The sequence below is a fragment of the Taudactylus pleione genome, unplaced genomic scaffold (assembly GCF_031769625.1).
Source record: "Taudactylus pleione unplaced genomic scaffold, aTauple2 ptg000378l, whole genome shotgun sequence".
In the NCBI taxonomy this organism is placed as follows: Eukaryota; Metazoa; Chordata; class Amphibia; order Anura; family Myobatrachidae; genus Taudactylus; species Taudactylus pleione.
In genome coordinates, this window is record NW_028284779.1 from 5,379,566 (window position 1) to 5,393,480 (window position 13,915).

The window sequence follows — 13,915 nt, forward strand, 5'->3', positions numbered from 1 at the left end:
TGGGCCACTTTATGTGCCCTCTGTTGGCATTACCTCTCAGGTTGCTAAATATGTCTGGCAAGGGAATTTCATCCAGAGCTGTCTCAGAGAGGGGCGCTTCTGTGCAAAAATCAATTTCCTGCAAAAATTGACGGGAAAATGTAATAATTTTCAGTGATCGCGCTGAGCGAAAAAAATTGTGGGACCCCTCACTTTCAAAAAATTGAGGTCCTGCTCCCAGGGGCGTTTCTAGAGAGGAGGGGACCCGTGTTCAGTCTCCTCCTCTCTGTCCGGGGACGGCAGCGCAATGAGCTTATAGAGTTTTAGACTCTGGGCACTAGAGTGAGCCCAGAGTCTATAGAGTATGTGCTGGTCACCGGGAAGATGGCGGCGGCGGCCATTTTCCTTGTACTGCGCATGAACAAACGACTGTAAAATGACCGTGGCGGCCATTTTCCAGTCGTTTTTACAGCGCCGGACCCCCACACCGACGCAGGACTTCGTAGAGGTAAGTAATAATGTGGGTGCAGGGTGTGTGGTGCGGGGTCCGCCTGGACGCAGGGGCCTCCACCCTGCACCCATTATAGATACACCCCTGTCTACTCCACTATTTCTGGGTCCCATCACATATTATGGCGGACAGGCAGCAGTGGGTACAGTGCTATTTGGGGCAGTGGTTACCTCCTTTCTCCTGCTGGGAGCCCCCGGGCTGGGTCAATATTGTCCGCCTCCAGCTCCCTCCTGTCCCACGCAGTGTCCACCCCCCCCGGCCTCCTGAGTGCAGGTAGCTGGTTGAAGGAGTTGGGGGTGAAGCGCAGGCTACTAGAGGGGCCTGGCAACATCGACAACGCTGCTGCTTCAGCCAAGGAGGATGTCCGAAGAGAGGCACGCTGGCGAGCAGGGTGGGAAGGATGGAGATATCAGGCAGCGATTGGATAAGGAGACGCTGCTGTCCACGGTACTTGGTTTGGAAGATGCAGAGGATATTGTTGGGCTGGCTGTAGCGGCACACAGCGCGTCCTTTAGGAACCGCTCATTTTAAAAACCTGAGTCCCTTACTGCCTGTAGAATGTAAATATGCACTATAGTGCATATTCTGAGGCCACTGAGTGCTGCTCAGGATCACTGTGGTCTCTGCGATGTTTGCTTTGCCAGTCCTGGGGTCCTGTTAATTTTATTGCTGAGACATGGACTCACCCAAATGAACGATTCCAGGGTGGAATCTCCTCTGTGGTGGCTGCAGACCTCCCACTTGGACAGGCAGTGACCCTTTCTAATTCAGGACTGGATGCTACTTAGAACAGAAGGGCTGGGGTAATTTTACTCTAAATTCAATAATCCGGAGTCGATGGACAGCGCTGGAGTCCTTACTTTTCATCAACATCCTTGATCTCGGCAATCTACAGAGCCCTTTGCAAGACAAGGGCCCTTCTACAGTCAGACAATGCGACTACAGTATGTTTGCATATATAAATCAGGGTGTTACAAGAAGCCCTTGGGCCATGCGAGAGGTAAGCGGGATTCTAAGATGGGCAAAACGGTATACAATCGGGAAGCCGGCTGCCTTAATACTGGCAGCCGGCTTCCCGACTGTCATATCCCGGCGAGGGATGCCGGGCGCCGCGAGCGGACAGCCGCGCGGGGGGGGGGTGTTAGGTTTAGGGCCCCCGGGGGGGGGACTTAGGGTTAGGCACCCCCCGGGGGACTTAGGTTTAGGCAGCGGGGAAGGGGGGGGAGGTTAGGCACTTAGAGGGGGGATTAGGGTTAGTCACTTGGGGGGGAGGTTAGGGTTAGGCACCCCTAAGGAGGGTTAGGGTTAGGGGGTTAGGTTAGATAGTACTTACCTATCCACGATCGGGATTTCCAGCGCTGTCGGGCTTCCGCTGCCGGGAACTCTGCTGTGGTCGGCCGGCGCTGCCGTGAATCGAACTGCTGGCCATGCGGCCGGCGGTATTTCATACCGATTCCGGCACAACTGTTCTTCTGTCAGTAATTTACATCACTGAGTTGACAACTGGAATGCGGATTAACTAATCCGTCAGGATGTTCATGCGGAGGAATTGTCCCTGCATCTTGCAGTGTTCCAACAGTTGGTGGACCGCTGGAGTCGGCCTTCCATAGACATGATGGTCTCCCACCACAATTGCACACCTGTGTTCACCCGACCACCCCCCGTCACTACCCACAAACGACACTTCCTGTCAATCAATATCGGAAGGGGTCTGCGTACACGCTGCGTGTAGTCTGCGCACGCTTACCTGATCGCACTGGCTAGTTCGCGCAGTGGGATGCATACGCATGCGCAGTACAAAGACATCGGCCAAGTGCGTGCGTTCTCTCCTTTGCTGAATCAGACCCTGTGACCGACGACTTCACTTGCTGACTTGGCGTCACAGATTCCGGTATAAAAAGAACAGAGGGCCTGATTCATCACGGATCTCAACTGCAAAAGCATACACAGATCGGCCAATGGTGCCTAGTGCGCATGCACCGCTGTGCGCGTGCGTAAGTTAGCATTGCAACCGCACTGCAATCACTTACGCAGACACAAAGCCATCGCAGACCAAGGGACAGGACGTCAGCATTTGGGGATGGTGATGGGGGAGTGGTTGGAGAAACGCAGGCGTGCCTGTCTAATTGAACGCCTTTGCATGGGCAAAACTAGCCACTGTGACGGCATACGCAGCTTGTGTACTCACTGCGTGCGACGAGGTTAGCAATTTCTGAGTAAGGTCAGACCTGTTGTAATTCTGCGTGAGGGGCCGATGTTACTCGATGTTCCCGTTGTATACGCAGGACTGCAAGGTATTTCGGATGTGAGATAGCGGCAGTAGGCGTCTCTATGCTGGCTGTGCAATGGCTTTGCGATTGCATTCATTAGCATATTTTTGCAGCAGAACTGCGTGCGTAATCGCAGCTGCGATTGCAATAGTGATCCGTAATGAATAAGGCCCAGAGATCAGCTGCAGCAGAGAGACTGATGGGCAGTTTCCCCCAGAGACACACTCTGCATTAGGGGAAGCGGTTAATGTAGGGGTGGGCAAGAAGCGGCCTCCAGCTGTTACGCTTATTGCCCACCCCTGGGTTAATGGCACTGGGGAGGGTCAATGCCACAGGGGTGTCCTATTGACACTGGTGAGGAATTTACTGCCACTGAGACATTTAATGCCACTGGAGGTGGGGGTAATACTGTATCAGAATGGACACATATGTACCATGGGATGGAGGGTAATAGTACTGTACATTGGACCCCAATGTACACACGGAAGGTAATAAAGTGGGGACATGTTGCCACTAGGGTGTGGGGAGGCAGTGCCACTGATTAGCCTGCTATATACGTCCCGAGGGTGAAGCTAGACATCCTCTAATGTGTTAGCTTTTCCTAAAATAGTTAAATAAGTTTGAAAATAGACATTATAGGCCTAATTGGTTTCTGACAAAATTGACCAAAGCTCCACTGGGGCAGGGACTGATGTGGATGAATGAAATATTCTCTGTAAAGCTCTCTGGAATATGTGTTCTCTATATAAATAACTGGTGATAATAAAAACTAATTTCTGATGAAATTTTTGAGAAAAAAAAAAAAAAGCACCAGTTAAATAGTAAGCGGCTGGTTTGAAGCGTTTGTACTTTGAAGTGCATATGGTAGGAAACCAAGATGTTGTCTATTGCGCATCAGATACACCTCATAAATGACCTGCAAGCAGCAAACATCTGAAAAGTGGAACAAATCTCACCAAATATACTGTTATGGATGCAAGAATTGATTAATTGTGTAGGTATATGCTTATGACATCTTTACAATATGTGTGTATTATGGGGCTGATTCATAGGTACACGCTAAGTGCACGCAATGTTGGGGTTCACGTGGTTGAGCGATTTTCTACTGTGCATGCTCAAAATATTCTGAAAAATCTTGCAGCGTGTGCATCACCCTGTGTGCGCACTAGTGCTGCGTACAGAAACTCTGACATCAGAAATGGCGTGGGAAAACCATGGACGTTACTGGGGGAGTGGCTTAAAGTCCACCCAAAAAAAGATTTATCGTGTGGGCGTGTTATTGGAGTGTCTCAGGCGCACAGCCGCTTCCACAGAGGCCATGTGCAGACGAATATACTGCACCTGCCACAGGGCTGATGCACGTGTCTTGAATCACTGGCGTTGCATATAATCAGCTCTACAAGAAGATGCGAATGTGTGCACCTGTGAATCAGGCCCTCTGCTTTGTTACTCTGATACATGTTCTAATTAATTTTTCATCCACTCTTAGGAAATTTGCTTCTCAACATTAGATGCCACAGATGGAATTTTCACTGGAACTAGTGATTTGCTGTCTAAACTCTTTCTGCCAGCTATTAATGCTACAGACAACTGGGGACTATTAAATCAGTCCAGACACGGAGACAGTGAGAAGCAAAGATTTAAAGAGTCAATTGTTAATTTCTTGACTTTTTTAGCTGGTTAGTGTGTTTTGTATTATTTAGCCATTTCATGTAATTGATTAGCAAATGTTTACATATCTGTCTATTTATTTGTACTTTTATAGTAAGACAAATTGATATAACTGATGTGGCGCAAGGAACCTCATCTCTCTTCATATCTACTAGATGAGAGTACTAGGTCACCGCTGGTGATTCTTGACATTCCTCCTTCGGTGCACCATCGACACTTAAACCAGCCCTGTGGCAGGTTGTTTCTCAGTCTGAACATTGCCTCTGTGGCTGCAGCTATGCATCATTGGACGCAGCCGCTTTCACTGACTTGGGTGCAAAACCCCCATAATACGCTCATGGGACAGACTTTTTTTGTTTACACTTAAGGCCACCACCACACCCCTTACACAGCTGAATCTTTGTGTGCACACTCTGGGCATGATTCACTGCCGATCGCAACTGCGATTACAATAGTGATTGGGCACGCAGTCTCACTGCGATAGTATACTAATCCCCTGCAATCGCAATCCCGTCACAGCACTACATAAGGACATCCACTTTACCTTACACACATCCGTAATGTTTAGCAAGACTGCAAACCATTGGTACTATCGAGTACCATCGCAGCCTCACGCACAGTTGCACAAGCTCTGACCTTACTAGAAATTGAGTAAGCTGCGTACGGCATCGCAGTGGATAATTTATGCACGCCCCTGCAATGGTGTTCAAACGCCTCGGCACGCCTGCGTTTCGCCGATCACCCCCCCACTCTCCTGTCACCACCCAAAATGGTACTTCCTGTTAATCACTCTGCGATAGGTCTGCGTAGTCACTGCGAACGCAGTCCTGATCACAGTGACCGGCTTTCGTACGCGCACTGCGATGCACATGCATGCGCAGAACTCAACAATCAGCCGATTGCGTGTGTAATTGCAGTTGCGATCGTTGCTGAATCAGACCTACTGTGTAAGGCATGCGTAGGGGTTTCCAGACCTTTTTCCAATTGCGCAGTTGCAAATAATCGCTTAACTACGTGAACAACGTAGTTGCGTTTGACACAGATATACAAGTGTTGCAGAGTAAATTAATCAGTGCAGTCTCCCGGTGCATTTTAGTAGGATCACATTGCAACTAAGACCCATTTCCAGGTGAAAAAATGCAAAATATATGTTATGCGCAAACCGGTTCGCACGAGACCTGTCGGCTCACTCACACCAGGTGTCTCGCGCCGCATGGTGTATTGAGGCTAGATGTATGAGTACACTTCTGTAGGTACATCGCTTGTATTGATTTAACTAACAATTGTATGTCATACATAAAAGTGAAAAATACTGCTATCATAATAGAACAATAATCCAATAATATTGACAAAAACATGTACAGTAGCAATGCACAATACAAGGTAACAGAATACAAAAATGGAAAGCCTATAATGATAGGTATTGGTGCCTGGATGCAATCGGCTGGAATGACATCCTATGAAGAATAAGTATAACTGTAGCATGGTAAATTACAAACGTGTCCTCACTCATCTTTGCTGCAGTTGAGCCAAACAGCCAATCTTGGTGTGCCTGGTCCCGTGAGACTCTGCTAGCGCCGGGCACCATTTTTGCGTCTTTTTTATTTTTTGCATAAAATGTGTCTTAAGTCATAATGCAATTCCACTAGGATGCACCAGGAGACTGTTCTGATTAATTTGATATGAGACACTTGTATCTGTGTGCGGCTGCAGTGACCACAGCTTTTTTCCACGCCAAGTTCTGTGTCATATATCAAACTAATCAGCACAGTCTCCTGGTGAGTCCTAGGGGTAAATTTACTAAACTGAGAGTTTTTAGAAGTGAGTTTAAAAAGTGATGTCGCCCATAGCAACCAGTCATATTTTACTTAATGTTTAACTAGCACCGTCTAGAAGATACTAGCTAGACTCTGATTGGTTGTTATGGGCAACATCACTTTTAAAGCTCACTTCTAAAAACTCTCACTTTAGTAAATTTACCCCTTAGTCTCATCGCATTGCGACTTAGACGCTTTTACAGAAGAGTTGCACGGGACCTGGCATTTCACTCGTTCCAGAAATATTGCGCTGAATGGCGCATTGAGACTAGATGAGCCAGGACACATTTGTAGGGTGTCAGGATGCAACCGAGGATCGGGCGTTACTCACGTCTTTGATGGCGTCTTCGGGCCCCTAAAGAGTCCGGACGTCAGGCGTAGAGACAAGGTAATGGCTGAGTATTCTGCCCAGGGTCTGCTGGTTGACGCATTGCGGTCCTGGGTGCTGCCATGTTGGTTCGCGTCATCTGATCAGTATTCTATGGTAGTTCTGCGATCAGTCAGCTGCTGTCTCTGGCCAATGATCAGCTACCAAGGGGTATATTATGGAACTTCCTGCAGCAGGAAGTTACCTGTACAACTTCGCTCGTATAGTGGTTTTCTACTGTGTCTGCTTCCCAGGCACCGCAGTGTACCTCTCCTGTGTACTCTCTCGTGTATGCGGTCTTCATCGCTACTCAGCGTCTCTCATCAAGTGCTGGTTATCACTGCTACTCAGCGTCTCACATCAAGTCCTGGTTATCACTTCTACTCAGCGTCTCACATCAAGTGCTGGTTATCACTGCTACTCAGCGTCTCACATCAAGTCCTGGTTATCACTTCTACTCAGCGTCTCACATCAAGTCCTGGTTATCACTTCTACTCAGCGTCTCACATCAAGTGCTGGTTATCACTTCTACTCAGCGTCTCACATCAAGTGCTGGTTATTACCGGTACTCAGCGTCTCACATCAAGTCCTGGTTATCACTGCTACTCAGCGTCTCACATCAAGTCCTGGTTATCATCCCTACTCAGTGTCTTACATCAAGTCCTGGTTATCACTGCTACTCAGCGTCTCACATCAAGTGCTGGTTATCACTGCTACTCAGCGTCTCACATCAAGTGCTGGTTATCACTGCTACTCAGCGTCTCACATCAAGTGCTGGTTATCACTGCTACTCAGCGTCTCACATCAAGTGCTGGTTATCACTGCTACTCAGCATCTCACATCAAGTGCTGGTTATCACTTCTACTCAGCGTCTCACATCAAGTGCTGGTTATCACTTCTACTCAGCGTCTCACATCAAGTGCTGGTTATCATCACTACTCAGCGTCTCACATTAAGTGCTGGTTATCACTGCTACTCAGCGTCTCACATCAAGTGCTGGTTATCACTTCTACTCAGCGTCTCACATCAAGTGCTGGTTATCATCACTACTCAGCGTCTCACATTAAGTGCTGGTTATCACTGCTACTCAGCGTCTCACATCAAGTGCTGGTTATCACTGCTACTCAGCGTCTCACATCAAGTGCTGGTTATCACTGCTACTCAGCGTCTCACATCAAGTGCTGGTTATCACTGCTACTCAGCGTCTCACATCAAGTGCTGGTTATCACTGCTACTCAGCGTCTCACATCAAGTGCTGGTTATCACTTCTACTCAGCGTCTCACATCAAGTGCTGGTTATCATCACTACTCAGCGTCTCACATTAAGTGCTGGTTATCACTGCTACTCAGCGTCTCACATCAAGTGCTGGTTATCACTGCTGCTCAGCGTCTCACATCAAGTGCTGGTTATCACTGCTGCTCAGCGTCTCACATCAAGTGCTGGTTATCACTGCTACTCAGCGTCTCACATCAAGTGCTGGTTATCACTGCTACTCAGCGTCTCACATCAAGTGCTGGTTATCATCACTACTCAGCGTCTCACATCAAGTGCTGGTTATCATCACTACTCAGCGTCTCACATTAAGTGCTGGTTATCACCGCTACTCAGCGTCTCACATCAAGTGCTGGTTATCACTGCTGCTCAGCGTCTCACATCAACTGCTGGTTATCATCACTACTCAGCGTCTCACATTAAGTGCTGGTTATCACCGCTACTCAGCGTCTCACTTCAAGGACTGGTTAATAATGCTACTCAGCGTCTCTCATCACGTGCTTGTTATCACCGCTCATGAGCTCCTCACATCTAATGCTGGTTCTCATCATTGTCCAGTGCTCATATCAAGTACAGCTTACCATCGCTAATCAACATCTCATATAAAGCACTATCATTGTTATCTAGTGTTCATATCAAGTGCAGCTTACCATCGCTAATCAGCACCTCATATCTAGTACTGGCTATCATCGTTATCCTGTGTTCATATCAAGTACAGCTTACCATCGCTACCCAGTGTTTCATATCAAGTACAGCTTACCATCGCTACTCAGTGTTTCATATCAAGTGCAGCTTACCATCGCTAAATCAGCATCTCATATCAAGTACTGGCTATCATCGTTATTCAGTGTTCATATCAAGTACAGCTTACCATCCTCATGCAGTATCTCATATCAGGTACTGGTTATTCTCACTACTAGCATATCGATTTCCAAAGTCCCTTTCTCCGCTCATTGGTTTCGGGATCTATTATAACTATTCTTCCAACATTGTCAGTGCTTATATAGTCCTCCCATATCTATCTCCGTGTTTTCTCCAGGGGCCGCAACCTGTTCACCTGGTGCAGCGAAACCCACATCGCGATTGGAGGGGTCGATGGCGAAGACCATCAGGTGGACTAGACTCCGCGCCTTGGGTTAGGTCTCGCCAACGCGTGGGAGAGACGTATGAAGAGGACTTATATATTGTCTTCCCGTTTCCTATCACCCGCTGCCCTTGGCCCCACGGTCCATGTTCCAACTACAGAAGCCCTTAAACTCCAGGGCTTGACATAGGGGTTGGGTACCAGCTGTCAGGGTTCAGCCTAGGATCGGCTATCTCTTACCACCGTGCCGGCTTCCCCTGACTTCCTTGTGGTCAGACGCTTGGTGCAGTGAGGGGTGAGATGCTGAGTATTCTATGTTAGGTGCTTTTGCGGACTTCCATGGTCGGCTGTGTGTTTTGGGGATCGGAGTTCCCATCATGGGCGCCGCCATGACAGTTCCTCTCATGTGGCAGTCCTCCTAACCAATGGTAGCACGATCTCAGTCAGCTGACGCTGTGCTCCAATAATCTGCTACCCCTGGGTATAAATAAATTCCGCCCCCAGAATTTCAGGAAGATGCTGTTCAACTTCGTTATTCCAAGTGCCTGTGTTACTCCCACTGTTGCTCTGTGCTAAATCCTTCCTTCACGTGTTGCTTCAGCCTGCTCACAGTTTTCCAGTTTTCTGTATTAGCTTCCATGCTAACCCTTACTCTGAGACTTTAGCTTTCTCACAGTACTTCAGTGTTTCATGTCCCTTCCCTGTGTGTCTTTGTATATGTGCTGCTAATTCTATTGCAGCTTTCCTGTGGCTATTACGCTGTGTCACTGAGGTGTCAGATTACCTGCTAGTACTATTAGCTCACAGCTGGGCCTCCAGCACTCTCCTAGTAATTGCCTTTGTCCAGTACCAGCATTACTAGCTTCCCCAGTTTATTCCTGCCTTCCCTCTGTGTTTTACTGTGTTTATCAGCTCCAGAATCTGTTGCAGTTCCTGTACATTTTCCTGTGTTTCCAAGCTAGCCTGCGACTGGGATTATTACATGTGCCTGTGTCCACTTCTCTCTGTGTCTTGTTTGTGCAGTCAACACCTACATTTATAGCTTTCCAGTGCATGTTGGTGTTCTTTGCTCTGTGTCTTGTCTCTGCAAATCAGCTCTAAACATATCTATATGCCTCTGTTTTTCTGTGCAATCAGCACTTGGATTTCTTAGTGATTCTCAGTACACTTTCCAGTATTCCTATGCTAGCCTGTGATTAGGATCCCTAAACAGCGTTTCAATATCTGAGCATCCAGTTTACCTCCTGTGCTCTAGCATTTGCTTCGTTAAATATAGTTTCCGGTCTTCTGCCATTCCCAGGTACCTGTCCAGAGGGCCGCGACCTGCTCCCTTGGTGCAGCGGAAAACCAAATCCCAATTGGAGGGGTCACTGGAGAAAATCACCAAGTGAGTTAGACTCCGCGCCTCTTGGCATGTCTAGCCAAACCTGTGTTCGGTCGCAACTAGGAGACCTAGTCCAGTCACTTCCCAGGTCACCCGAACCCCCCGGCTTACCGTCCTCCACAGAGGAACATTTGCATCGGATCGTGACACCAGCGTTCAGTATCCCGGCGCTCACAATCCCGACACTGGAATCCTGACTTGGTAAGAATGCAGACACCTACAGATAAGTATTCTAACCCTAACTCTAAACCTAACCCTTTCCTCCCGCAGCCTAACTCTAACCCTCCCCCTACTGCCTAACCCCTAAACCTAACTAACCCTCCCACTAATACTTACTGTCTAGATGCCGGCAGTCAGAATGTGGCGCCAGGATCGTGACTGGTATCGGAACTCCGGCGCTGGACTTCTTAGCGCCGGCATCCCGACCACCGGGATGCCAACTACATCCCATCTGTAGTCCTGACTGTGCAGGTACATATTGACAGTTGAGGAAAATGGGGATTGTTGGTGTAAACAGACAAATTGATACATCCATCCACACACTTGGCTTGATTCAGAGGTGGTCACTGCTGGTCTGTTGCTGGAGTTGTGGCTGCGAGAATATGCATATGCTGCGAGAATATGTATATGCTAGTATCAGCCCCTCCCCTGGTGTAGTAGCCTGTGTCTGAATGTGCAAACACCGAGAAGCCCACTTTCAGTGTCTCTGCACGCTGTAACAACGCCAGTGATTCCATAGGTGCAACCATTGCGTGCATCATCCATACTTTCACCAGAACTGCTGCAGGTGCAGTTTCTCCTTCTTGACTATGGCCTCTGTGGCTGTATGCATTTCTGACTACAGATGCTTTCACCGACACTCCCAAGAGACTGTCCCAGCATCTATGTGTGTACATTATGTGTACCGCATGGGCCGTATCCATTTTCCATGCTTGCATAGTGGCAAATCATCACTCAGCTACGTGAATAAGAGCAGATATGGTAAGAACTTACCTTTGTTATCTCCGTTTCTACGAGGTCCTTAGGGTCCACAGGTGACCTTGGGGTATAGGTGAATGACGTAGGTATCGGGCACCATGCAGTTAATTTCTTTCCCCCAGGATGCACTGGTCCCCCTCCATACCCCGCCTCACAGCCAGGGCATAACTCAGTTTAGTAGCAAGCCAGAGGTCAGAGGAGAGTACTGTGAGAAAGAGAAGGAAGTCTGGAACATACAAGAATCACATTCTCGCCAGGAAGGAGACAGAGACTGTAGACCAGACAACACCATAGCTGCCGTACAGGGCATAAGGGCGGTGCCCTGTGGACCCTAAGGACCTCGTAGATAGGGAGATAACAAAGGTAAGTTCTTACCATATCTCCTTGTCTCTACTTCAGGTTCCTTAGGGTCCACAGGTGACCTTGGGGATGTCCCAAAGCAGTTCCTCTTAAGGGTGGGTACGCTCCTGTACATAAAGGAGGACCCGCCGCCCAAAGGAAGCATCCTGAGAGGTGAAGGTATCAAATGAATAATTCCTCACAAAGGTGTGGACTGAAGACCAGGTGACCGCCTTGCAAAGCTGTACAGCCGAGGTACCATACCGAGCTGCCCACGAAGGGCCCACAGACCTCATAGAATGAGCAGATACAGAAGGCGGAGCTGGAAGGCCCTCCCTAGAGTAGGCCTTTGAAATAGTCAGACAAAGCCATCGTGCCAAAGTCTGCTTCGTAGCAGGCCAACTCTTTTTATGGAACCCAAAAAGGACAAAGAGGGAGTCTGACTTTCTGTATTACTGAGAACTGTCCACATAAATTCTGAGGGCTCGCACCACATCCAAAGAGGCCTCACTGACTGAAAGACCCAGCCCAAGAAAAGCGGGAACCACAATTTCCTCATTAATGTGGAAACTTGTCACCACCTTAGGAAGGAAACCAGGGCGAGTACGAAGTACTGCCCTGTCCTGGTGGAACACCAGATATGGAGAGCGACACAAAAGGGCCCCCAAATCTGACACTTGTCTAGCCGAAGCAATGGCCAGAAGGAAGACGGTCTTAAACGTAAGCCATTTCAAACCCACTGATTCCAGTGGGTCAAAAGGCGGGCCCTGCAAGACCCGAAGGACAACCGCCAAATCCCAAGGCTGCACCGGAGGCACAAAGGGTGGCTGAATCTGCAGCACACCTTGTAAAAGGGTGCGCACATCCTGCAGAGTCGCAATCCGTCTCTGAAACCACACAGACAGAGACCTGTACCTTCAGTGAAGCCAGGTGGAGACCGAGGTCCAGGCCTGACTGGAGGAAAGCCAGTATCCTGGAAATCCTAAATGTCCGAGGATCATACCCTTTAGGGGTGCACCACTGAAAGTAGGATTGCCACACTCTGTGAGTAAATTCTGGCAGAGGCGGGCTTCCGTGCACTCATCAAGGTGTTAACCACCGCATCAGAGAAGCCCTTTGACCTTAAGAGGGATGCCTCAAGAGCCATGCCGTCAAAGCCAAGCGACCCAGATCCGGGTGAAGGCAGGGACCCTGTGACAACAGGTCCCGACATTGAGGTAACAACCACGGAGTGTCTATCAACAGACTCTGAAGGTCTGAGTACCAGTGCCTCCGTGGCCACGCTGGAGCCACCAGCAGGAGCCTGCCTCCTTCCTGCTTGAACTTTCTGAGTACGCAAGGAAGAAGGGACACCGGAGGAAAAAGATACGCAAACAGAAAGGTCCACCTGACCAACAGAGCATCTACTAGTAGAGCGCCTGCGTCTCTTGTCCTCGATCCGTACACTGGTAGCTTGTAATAGTGTCGGGAGGCCATTAGGTCCACGTCCGGAAGGCCCCATTCAACGGAGTTGAAACACCTCTTGGTGAAGAGCCAACTCCAATGGATGCACGTCGTGACGGCTGAGGAATTCCGCCTCCCAATTGAGGACCCCGGGTATGAACACTGCCGATATGGCCGGCAGATGGCTTTCTACCCATGTCAGGATGCGTGACACTTCTCGCATGGTCACCTGACTTCGAGTTCCTACCTGGTGGTTGATGTACGCCACCGTCGTGGCGTTGTCTGACCTCACCTGCACAGGCCTTCCTTGTAGGATGTGTCTTGCTCTTGAGAGAGCCAGGAAGACTGCCCTTAGTTACAATATATTGATTGGAAGGACGGTTTCCTCTAGCGTCCACCGACCCTGAAAGGAGTGGGTGTGCCCCAACCCCGCAGACTGGCATCCATTGTCAGTAGGGTCCAGTACGGTATCCAAAAGGGTCCAGCCCAGGGTGAGATGCTGAGTATGCAGCCACCAAACCAGAGACTACCTGACTTCCAGGGAGAGCACAATTGTCTGTGCCTTCAATTTCCGAGGTGATCTGTCCCATCAGGCAAGGATCAATGTCTGTAGAGGCCTCGAATGAAATTGTGCATACTCCATCATGTCGAACGTTGACACCATCGACCCCAGCAATTGCATTGCTGCATGCACAGAGACCCGGTGACTGTGGAGACATTTGCGTACCCACGTCTGCAACACCGAGATCTTGTCTGATGTCAGAAAGATCCTTTGTTGCTGTGAGTCCAATAAAGCTCC

At 49.0% G+C, this 13,915-nt stretch overlaps 1 protein-coding gene across 1 annotated transcript in view; it reads left to right on the plus strand.

The window, feature by feature from the left end:
* The window catches only part of DNAH8 (dynein axonemal heavy chain 8), a 521,770-nt gene that overhangs the window by 39,158 nt on the left and 468,697 nt on the right, over positions 1–13,915 (plus strand). The window contains exon 5 of the mRNA XM_088445337.1: positions 4,250–4,439. Coding sequence (XP_088301463.1) covers positions 4,250–4,439 — 190 coding nt within the window. The remainder of the gene's footprint in view (positions 1–4,249; positions 4,440–13,915) is intronic.